Raw genomic sequence first — 10,713 nt, forward strand, 5'->3', positions numbered from 1 at the left:
AGACAGTCTGAAGTTACCTGTGAGGACTGTGACAATCAGAAGACGCCTGTGTGAAGCTAATCCATCAGCAAGAAGCCCCCGCAAAGTCCCACTGTTAAACCCCCGCAAAGTCCCACTGTTAAACCCCCGCAAAGTCCCACTGTTAAACCCCCGCAAAGTCCCACAGTTAAACCCCCGCAAAGTCCCACTGTTAAACCCCCGCAAAGTCCCACTGTTAAACCCCCGCAAAGTCCCACTGTTAAACCCCCGCAAAGTCCCACTGTTAAGAAAAAGACATGTGCTGAAGAGGATACAATTTGCCAAAGAACACGTTGGCTGGCCAAAAGTTCTCTTTGGGTCTAAGGGCCGCAGACAGTTTGTCAGACGACCCCCCAACACTGAATTCAAGCCACAGTACACTCTGAAGACAGTGAAGCATGGTGGTGCAAGCATCATGGTATGGGGATGTTTCTCTGACTATGGTGTCGGGCCTATTTATCGCATACCAGGGATCATGGATCAGTTTGGATACATCAGAATACTTGAAGAGGTCATGTTGCCCTATGCTGAAGAGGAAATGCCCTTGAAATGGGTGTTAAGACAACGACCCCAAACACACCAGTAAGCCAGCAGCTTCTTGGTTCCAGACCAACAAAATTAAAGTCATGGAGTGGCCAGCCCGATCCCCGGACCTTAATCTGATAGGAAACTGTGGGGTGACGTTAAAAACGTTGTTTCTGAGGCGAAACCAAGGAATGCAGAGGAATTATGGAACGTTGTCAAATCATCCTGGGCTGGAATACCTGTTCAGATGCCAGGAGTTGGTCGACTCCATACAACACAGATGTGAAGCGGTTCTCAGAAACAGTGGCTATACAACTAAATATTAGTTCAGTGATTCATAGGAATGCTGATTCCTGGATATTTTTCAGTTTATGCAGTAAATATTTGAGTTTGTAAAGTAAAATGCAGACACTAATATTTTAACAGCCCAATGTTCATTTTTCTTCATGCTTTGATTGATAATATAATGAGCCGTGTTCCCCATGCAGGGAAATAAAAAGCATTATAAGGATCATCTAACTGTGTTAGCTGACTGGGTTCTGGCACACTCTGACTGGACCAGAACCCGTCAGCAGGTTCAGGATGGAGGCCCTCAGGGGCCTGTCTGTGGCCCTCAGGGGCCTGTCTGGTCTGTGGTGGTTCGGGTTCTGGTGGGTCCGGTCTAATCTCTGGATCAGAACAGTTAAAGGTTCTTTAGGACTGAGGGACAGTTTTTAGAGTCACACCAAACCGTCTCTGATTGGACGGCCTGACCGATGACATCACCACTGATGCTTCACAGATCAGCTCAGATGTTCTGGAATAAAGGTTGAGTTTAAAAAAATGTTTTTAAAAAAATGTTTTAAATGTTAATTAAAAAAATCACTGTTTTTCAAAAATATTTTCATGATTTTTTTTTTACTGAATAAACGGTTTAATTTCAGTCACGTGATTTCATCATAAATGAGGCGTTTTTCTGTGTTTAAAAAAAATAATTCCTGATCAAATCAAAGATTTGGGGGAAAAATAAAAAAAGAAGTGAATGAATGAAAAGATGAAAAAATAATGAAGGATAGAGGAGGGGCTGCCCCCCCCTAACCCCCCCTCTCTCTCTCCAGAGTAAAACCGGCAGGAAGCGCAGAACCGAACACGACACCGAGCAGGAGCCACAGAGGAAGAACCGCAGACGAGGAAGAGCGGGAGGAGGAGTTCGGATGCCGTTTGCGGCTCTTGTTTCGCGGGGAATGTGCGCCTCCTGCTCCGCTGCGCTGCTCGGTTGATCCCCCGGTTCCCGGTGAGGCGGAGCGGACGATGGGCGTCCGCTGGTCCCGGTGCCTCGTCCTCCTGCTGGCGCTGCACGTCGGTGAGTCCGGTTCGGAACGGGACCCCCAACCCCCAACAACCCCCCCCCCCCAACAAACTCTGAACCGCAAATGTATCAGGAAAATTATTTGATTTTCAAACGTTTAAAAAGATTTTTTCTAATAATTTAACATCTAAAAAAATCGAGTTTCTTCTCGAAAAGGTTGAAATTATTTTTATTTAAATCGAAACAGAATTTATTGAATTTTATTTTGTAAATATTCGATGTGAAAAAAATTATTTTGTCCAGATTTAATTTAATCCGTTGCTGTTTGAGTGTTTCATTTAACGGGAATACACTTACACGCGTGCGCGTGCACGTGTAAATGCGCGCGTGCGTGTGTGTTTGTGCGCGTGCGTGTGTTTGTGTGTGTGTGTGTGTGTGTGCGCGCTAACAAGGGGAATGCCCCCCGCCTCCCTCCCGTACCCCCCTTCTTCCCTCCGGTGTCCCGAAGTGAATTTTTTTCATCTTCAAAAATATTTTTTAAATTTTAATTTAAAAAAAAAATCAAAAATTAAACGAATAAAATCGAAAAACGAAGGAGACCGGAACCAAACCGGAGGACCAGCGGCCGCTTCTGTTGCCGCAGCTTCTGTTTCACCCGTTAAATGAAACCGGTGAAGGTCAGTCCGCTCCGGTAGAACCACCGGACCGAACGGGAACCGGAGCCCCCCCCCCCGGTCCGGTTCGTCCCGGAGGAATCCCGGGTTCGATCCGCCCCCGTTTCTCCTTCAATCCGGTATTTTATTCCGGCATCTCGGTGTGAAAGCCGCGCGCGCGTCCGGTCGAGCACGCGCCTCGCGCGTGAAGGGAAAATAAAATGTTTTTAATATTTAATGTAAAAAAATCACGTGACAGTGGAGTGGAAACGGAGCGGCTGCGTCTAATGTCTGGAAGGAGATGCTGCTGGTCCGGTTGCATAACGACGCTGTGGGCGAGTGTGTGTGTGTGTGTGTGTGTGTGTGTGTGTGTGTGTGTGTGTGTGTGTGTGTGTGTGTGTGTGTGTGTGTGTGTGTGTGTGTGTGTGTGTGTGTGTGTGTGTGTGTGTGTGTGTGAATTATTCAGGATGTGATGCTGAGGGTTGAGGAAACACAGAAGGTGATGAAGAGGATGAAGAGCGCGAACACGAAGGGGTTAAAAGTCAAACTGACTTTTATCACGAAAATCAGTGATTTTTTTTCTACATTTCTAATTATTGTTTTAATCCTTTTTAAATCTGCAGCAGAAAATAATAAATTTATAAATAAATAAATAAAACGCTTAAATTCGTTTCCAGGAAATGTTTTCTGATAAATTCTATAACGAATTATTTTGCAGTGAATCTTTATAAATGTGTCGAATTTCTTTTTGTTGATTTAATTTTGATTTTCTGGAGATTTTTTCGCGCGTAAAAAAAAAGCCTCGTGCGTGTCGGGGGTGGGTGTGTCCGAGTTACAACACGCTGCTTCTGGTACCGGTGCACTGCAGGGTGTGTGTGTGTGTGTGTGTGTGTGTGTGTGTGTGTGTGTGTGTGTGTGTGTCTGCGCGCGCGCGTCCAGGTGATATGAGAGTGCGCTGAAATACTGCGCGTGCCCGTCAACGTGCGCGTGTCCTGATTTAAGTCAGAAAAAAAATAAAATAAAGGAAAATAAAAAAGATGGAGAGAAAAGAAAAGAATTGAACGTGACGTCAGAGAAACGGACGAACAAAAAGATTAAATATTTAAATTTTAGGGATGAAATATTGGAAAAAAACGAACGTATTTCTCTGTCGTGATTTAATGAATTTTAACGCTGTAAATATTCATGATATTTATTATAAATATTTATTAAAGACGTTTGTGTTCAGATTTAAAGACGGAAAAAATAATAAAATGAATGTAATAAAAGCATGAGGTGTGTGTGTGTGTGTGTGTGTGTGTGTGTGTGTGTGTGTGTGTGTGTGTGCGCGCGGAGAGGGGTCACCTCATTCACGTATTTCGGTGACCTTCCTCGCAGCTGATTGGCTCGTTCGGCTGCGGCAGAGCGGGAGCAGCGTGTTAGAGATGATGTAATGCACCTGGGGGGGCAGAAAGAGAGGGGGTGGGGGGTGGAAGAACACTTTAAACATCATGAAACATTTAACGGGATTAAGAGAAATAAATGTCGAACATTCGGGCTGAACCTGGAGGACATCCCATAATACCAGCCTCTCTCTCCGTTAAATTTAACAGAAACTATTTTTAGACTTTTTAAATCCTGCAGATCAATCAAATATTTAAATGTGTTTAATTGTTTTGAACGAAATAAAAGAGAATGAGATTAAATTCAATCTGGAAATCACAGCTGACGTCATCACGGGTTGGGGGGAGCTAAGGGGCGGGCCTAGAAACAGTAATAATTAATAATAATCAATAATTTATATTAATCAGCTCTTACTATAAAGAGCAAACACCACCCGGTCAGACCCTAAAGGGGGCGGGTGTAGGACCACTAGAGGGGCGGGTCTAGGACCACTAGAGGGGCGGGTCTAGGACCACTAGAGGGGCGGGTCCAGGACCACTAGAGGGGCGGGTCCAGGACCACTAGAGGGGCGGGTCCAGGACCACTGAGGTTTCTGGCTCCTCCTCTTCCTGGCTGGCAGCTGATTGGTTGAAAATATCTGACTGTTGATTTAACGCCAACCATCCTTTTAACATTCACAACCATTGATCCGTCAGTAGCATCAGTGTGTTCACCAGCCAATCAGCTGTCAGGTCTCGGGTCAGCTGATCCAGAGTGATGATGTCATCATGTCCAGATTAACGTCGCTTTTTTAAGAAACGAAAAAACAGGAATCTGACACGGAACCAATGAGAACGGAGAAACTGAACAATTTAGAGCCCCGCCCCCACAGATGTAAGGGGCGTGGTTTATTTAATTAATGTTATAATAATTTTATTAGATTGTTGCCATGACGACGTTTAAAACACAATAGAGGGACGTCCCATAAAACTCCATTCCCACAAAACCGACCAATAGAAACAGAGCTCCGCCTCCTGCCACCAACGAGTCGGTTTAACCGTTTAACGGTTTAACGTGTTGCCGTGACGACGCTAACAGCCGCGTCTCATTGGACACGTCACGCGTGTTTGCCCGGGGAGGAACCAGCAGACGGCGGCGTGTTTAACGAGCCACGCCCACCCCGTCACGGTGTGTGTGTGTGTGTGTGTGCAGACAGGAAGTTAACTCCCCCCTCTCCCCCCAGTGTGGGTCCTGCAGGTGGTGCTGGTGGGGGCGGGGCAATGCGACGCCGTCTTCAAAGGCTTCTCTGACTGTCTGCTGCAGCTGGGGGACAACATGGCCCACTACCCCCCCGGCCTGGACGACAGGGAGAACCTGCACAAGATCTGCAGGTAGGTGGGGGGGGCACCTGGGGGGCGGGGCACACCTGAGGGGACCATGCTGCTGATTGGACGCAGAACAGGCAGGAAGTTCACGTTCATTTGGTTCAGAGGGGAAGTAATGACATGTACCCCCCATAAACCCCCACAACCAAACGGGTGGCACCAGATGGTGTGAGGAGTCCCCACCCGTACACACACACACACACACACACACACACACACACACACACACACACACACACACACACACACACACACACACACACAGGCGTTAATTGCTCAGAGACGGGTGTCGACACGTCTGGGGTCAGGGGGTCGACACCAATAAGAGCAGATTGGAAGATTGGATTAGATCCGCTGTGTCAGCAGGAGAGCAGTCGCTACGGCAACCAGGAGGAGGGGGGAGGAGACAAAAGAATAAATAAAATAAATAAATAAATAATAATAATAATAAAATAAAAAAGAATAAAATCATAAAGAATAAAATAAAATATAAAACCAAACAGATGGAAATACAGACATCATCAGGCTGGCGCTAGCTCAATGCTAACGTTAGCCCCACAGCTAAAGCATTAGCGACCGCGGCCCACTAGCACCAGGACCTGTGAAAAACCTTGAATTTGAATGAACTTTATCGGTTTATTCACCTGTTGCTCAGATGACATCATCGCCTCATCGGCGCCGTTAGCCCTCCTCCTCGTCTGATTGGCTGAGCCGTCACCGTGTTTGTCACCCTCGGCGCCGGGCAGGCTGTTGACTCCGTTTAGAAGCCACCGCCCCCTCCAGCCGGTTAGCATGTGGCGCTAACGCTGTTGTGCTTCCCCCCACAGCTACTGGGACCAGTTCCACGCCTGCGCCGCCACGGCGCTGGCCGACTGCCAGGAGGGCACCCCCGACCTGTGGGAGAAGCTCAAGACGGAATCCCGCAACCTGGACTTCCGTGGGAGTCTGTTTGAACTCTGCGGCGGCGGCAATGCGGCGCCCCGATTGGCCAGCGCCGGAGGCCTGGCCCTGGTCCTGGTCCTCGCCGCGCTGCCCCCCATCCTGACCTGGCTGGCGTTTTAGGACGGAGACGCCGGACGCCAGAAATGAAAAGAGGATAAAAAAAACGACCACGACCGAATTCATCACCAGAAAAACTGGATTTAGACTCCGCCCACCTGGGACGTCTGCAGCCCGTCCTCCCGGAGCCCTCGTCCAATCACACGCTGACCTGACCCCGGAGGTCAAACACATGAAACATTCAACGCGCCGCCGAGCAGAAACGATGACAACGATGAAAATTTGATGTTGCTGCGGCGGCGAACGCCGCTGGAGTGACGCTGAATTAAAGTCGACGTGAATTATTGATGCTCCGCCCGGCGCCGCGTCATGTGACCGCCGGGCGCCTACATGGTACCTGGCTGTACGTTAGCGGTCCCACGTAGCCTCAGGTACAGAATCAGCGCCACAGATTAACCAGACGCGCCGTGGCCCGGGGCCCCGCCCCCCGCCACCGCGCTTCCATCACGTACGGCTGAGGGGGTGGGCGGAGCCAGTGCTGCATGGCAATACTTGTGTTCTTATTGGCCTTTTGTTGAGTAGAGGCTACGCTCACACCAGTTTGACCTTTGACCTGCTAGCGGGCATCACATTCACCCATTTTCCTTTGGGTTGCAAAGCTAGCTAGCGTTCTTAGCCGTTAGCGATGCTGCGTCTGGTTTTTGGTGTGACCGTAGCCTCGCGGATCTGCACTGCAGGGATGTAGCAGGTCGCCAACAGTTAGCCTGACGCTAACGCGTGACTTAAGCTCGGAATGCTCCAAATGTTTGAGGAAACGGGCGCTAACTGTGAAATGATGATCTGTGTTAGCAGCTAGCATGTACCGACTCAGGTTAGCTAACGGTTAATCTTATCTTGTCCATAGTTGTTCTGAGCTAATCACCATGTCAACCACGTCGACTCGATTAGCTAATCACGTGGTTCTTCTAGCTACGGTGAGCTAACTGCATTTGTCAGCTATCGGTTAGCTTGATTTTGCCAGCTATTGGTGGCTATTTTCACGAGCTAATCTATTTTACCTAGCTCGCTGAGTTGAGGTTAGCCTAGCATTCCATGCTATCTAAGGAGGCAAACATCAGTTTGTTGTTGTGGTGCTAATTTTCCATGTGAAACAAACGTTAGCCTGTACCGTTAGCCTGGACTATTAGCCTGGAGCGTTGAACCCGAACCGTTAGCCTGGACTTTTAGCGCCAGCGTTAGCCGTCCTGCTACATCCCCGCTCAACAGGAGCGAACCAGACGACAGCAATACGAAGAAGCGACTTCATGGCCAGTGTAGCTACAGAATCGGACCGTGGCTGAAGAGCGATATGACTGTTGCCGTTAGCAACCCGACCCCCTTGCCCCCTCCCCATCGCCAGGGACGTCCCAGAACTCAGAGGCGACACCTGCAAGTGTGTCTGTAGACGCTGACCCAACAGTAGCACCGCCTCCAGACAGAACGACCTTTGTTTGTTTGTTTGTTTGTTTGTTTGTTTGTTTGTTTACTCCTGACGGGACGTTGCTTTAGCAAAAAGAGTTTTAAAGAGTCGTCTAAGAAGAGAATGTGTATTTACAAGGATTTTGAGAAAATATAGAATTACTGAATAAAAAAAAAATCTCTATTAGAGAGTTTATCAGTTTGAACATTGATTATTTACAGATTATAGATCGATAAAAAACAAAAGATTAATGCTGAAGTTATCAAGTCATCAATAAAAAAACTGAAAAAAAAAACTGTCTGCTGTCATTGGATGAGGGGACGAAAATGTGGTTCTGAAGACACACACACACACACACACACACACACACACACACACATGCATAATGGAGTTTATTCATTATTAATAAGGGAGAGTCCCCAGGCAGCCACACGTCTCAGTTCATATTGATTGAGCTGAGGAAGAGGAGGGGGAGGAAGAGGGGGGGCTGATTTTTGGTTTAACGTGGATCGTCCAGGACCTTTAACTAGAACCGATTGGGTCTTAAATCAACCAATCAATGACACTACTTACATCTAAAAGATATTAAATCAGCATGAGGAAAAATTCACAATACAATTTTATTTAACTTTTTTTATTAATTTAATTTTAATTTAATGTCGTTTTTATTTTATATTGTTTTATTCTAATATTTAACACAAACAGACGATAAAGTATTTAATAGAAATGAAAGAAAAGCTTTCGTTTACCTGGAGGTCCAGATATCCCACAATCCTCCTGGTGAGATGGAAACAGACCTTTAATTTAAAGGGGGAGATGATGTCATCGCCCAGGAGGTGTTAGCTTTAGCTTCCATCTGTTAGCGTGACATCAAGATTTGTGACATGTTAGCTTTAGCTTCTATTTACTATGATGATGATCTTGATGATGACGATGATGATGACGATGATGAAGGCTTGGGAAACGCTAGCTTGATCTTTTATTTGTTAGCATGGTGGTGTTGGACTGGTCAGCTTTAGCCACTCAGTTAGCTTCAGGTGTGTTTATTCCACCACGTCTGCTGTTAGTCTCAGAGGCGTGTCTGGAGGCGTGTCTGGAGGCGTGTCTGGAGGCGTGTCTGGAGGCGTGGCTATGAAACATCTTCAGCTTGAAGCAAATTCAGGAAAAAAAAGAAGAAGAACCAAAAGTTTACAGGAACGAAAAAAGAAAACATGATTCAGAGAAACCAACAGGAAGTGTGTCCTGAACAAGAGGGCAAAACAGGAAATGACCTCTGTGTGAAGAGGAAGTTCAAAAAGAAGTTGAGATATAAAAAAGAGGAAGTCAAACCTTGGGGAGGGGCGGGGCTTCCTGAAAAAAGACAGTCAGGCCTTCTGGGGAGGAAGAAGAAGAGTCCAGCTGAAGGGAAGCCGTTACCGAAATGAAGAACTGAGATCACAGGAGGATTTTAAAAATAACGTTAAGTTAAAAAAAAAAAAAAAGATTTCTATCTGAGCTTATTTCTAAATAAAATAAATAAATGTACTGATGAGTCTCTCCTGGTGAATTAAAGATAATCATGACTAATAACACCAACAATGGAGGCAGATTTCAGTGTTAGCACAGCTTTAGCACACATGACGCTAACGGCCCCGAAATAAACAGATAAATAAATAAATGTTTTGTCTCTTCGTCACCAAACAGACGCGTCTAAATGTGGAATCAAACCGGAGCTGGGAGCTAAAGCTGGCAGCTGTCGCTAGCCACCAGCGGGGATCTGGAGCCACGCAGTCATTGGGGGGGCTGTGGGGGTGTCAGGCAGAATCTGCCAAAACCCCCCAGAGGTGTCACTCACTCACACGTCACATGACTGGACAACCACAGTCCAAAAGATGTAGCTAAAGCTGTTAGCGCTAGCCTCAGTGGAACTGGGCCGGATGCGGGTGGAACTGGGCCGGATGCGGGTGGAACTGGGCCGGATGCGGGTGGAACTGGGCCGGATGCGGGTGGAACTGGGCCGGATGCGGGTGGAACTGGGCCGGATGCGGGTGGAACTGGGCCGGATACGGGTGGAACTGGGCCGGATGCGGGTGGAACTGGAACGGATGCGGGTGGAACTGGGCCGGATGCGGGTGGAACTGGGCCGGATGCGGGTGAAACTGGGCCGGATGCGGGTGGAACTGGGCCGGATGCGGGTGGAACTGGGCCGGATGCGGGTGGAACTGGGCCGGATGCGGGTGGAACTGGGCCGGATGCGGGTGGAACTGGGCCGGATGCGGCCCGGAGGAACCAGCTGACGCCAGAACGTTCCTCCGTCAGGTTCTAGAACAGAGTGATGGGTAACTGGGTCACAGCTCCTGAGGTACAGCTAACGTCTAACAGCTAATGGCTAACAGCTAACGGCTAACAGCAACCCTGGGGAGGGACATCGTCCCGACCGCACTGAACCCACCAGGACCTGGATTTTAACCTTGACCAGGACAGAGGTGGACAGCTGTCAGTAAACATTCCCATCATGCATCTGTCCTGCTCTAACTTCCTTTTAGGGCCGTCCTTCAGGGACGAGCCGTCACCCCCCCATCAGAACCCTCAGAACTGGGTCGATGCTAAATATACGACGCTGCTGTCGTCCCCAAAGAAACTAACAGGAGCGCTGGGGGGGCGCACACACACACACACACACACACACACACACACACACACACACACACACACACACACACACACACACACACACACACACACACACACACACACACACACAGGAAGAGCTCATCTATTGATAGACGATGAAGACATAATTTGGCAAAAAAACAGACACAGAAACGAGAAGAGGACAGGAGACGGCCAATCAGAGACGGCCAATCAGAGACGACCAATCAGAGATGACCAATGAGAGAACACCAATCAGAGACGACAGAAGAAGAGGAAGTGGAGGTGTTCAGGAACGAAAAAAGAAAAAAGAAAATATGATTCATAGAAACCAACAGGAAGTGTGTCCTGAACAAGAGGGCAAAACAGGAAATGACCTCTGTGTGAAGAGGA

The 10,713-nt window shown here is 47.9% G+C and overlaps 1 protein-coding gene across 1 annotated transcript; it reads left to right on the top strand.

Moving 5' to 3' along the window:
* The first annotated feature begins 1,654 nt into the window (after nt 1–1,654).
* On the top strand, nt 1,655–7,971 carry nrn1a (neuritin 1a). Its single transcript, XM_068343890.1, has 3 exons — nt 1,655–1,885; nt 5,090–5,237; nt 6,059–7,971. Exons 1-3 carry the CDS (start codon nt 1,834–1,836, stop codon nt 6,291–6,293), a joined length of 435 nt encoding a protein of 144 aa, XP_068199991.1. The 5' UTR covers nt 1,655–1,833; the 3' UTR covers nt 6,294–7,971.
* Nucleotides 7,972–10,713: the final 2,742 nt, after the last annotated feature.

This window comes from Antennarius striatus, chromosome 20, assembly GCF_040054535.1.
Source record: "Antennarius striatus isolate MH-2024 chromosome 20, ASM4005453v1, whole genome shotgun sequence".
Classification (NCBI taxonomy): Eukaryota; Metazoa; Chordata; class Actinopteri; order Lophiiformes; family Antennariidae; genus Antennarius; species Antennarius striatus.

Coding starts and splice junctions, on each gene's coding strand:
- nrn1a (XM_068343890.1), top strand. CDS start 1,834: ATGGGCGTCCGCTGGTCCCGGTGCCTCGTCCTCCTGCTGGCGCTGCAC. Junction 1,886..5,089: donor CCTGCTGGCGCTGCACGTCG/GTGAGTCCGGTT, acceptor CTCTCCCCCCAG/TGTGGGTCCTGCAGGTGGTG. Junction 5,238..6,058: donor AACCTGCACAAGATCTGCAG/GTAGGTGGGGGG, acceptor TTCCCCCCACAG/CTACTGGGACCAGTTCCACG.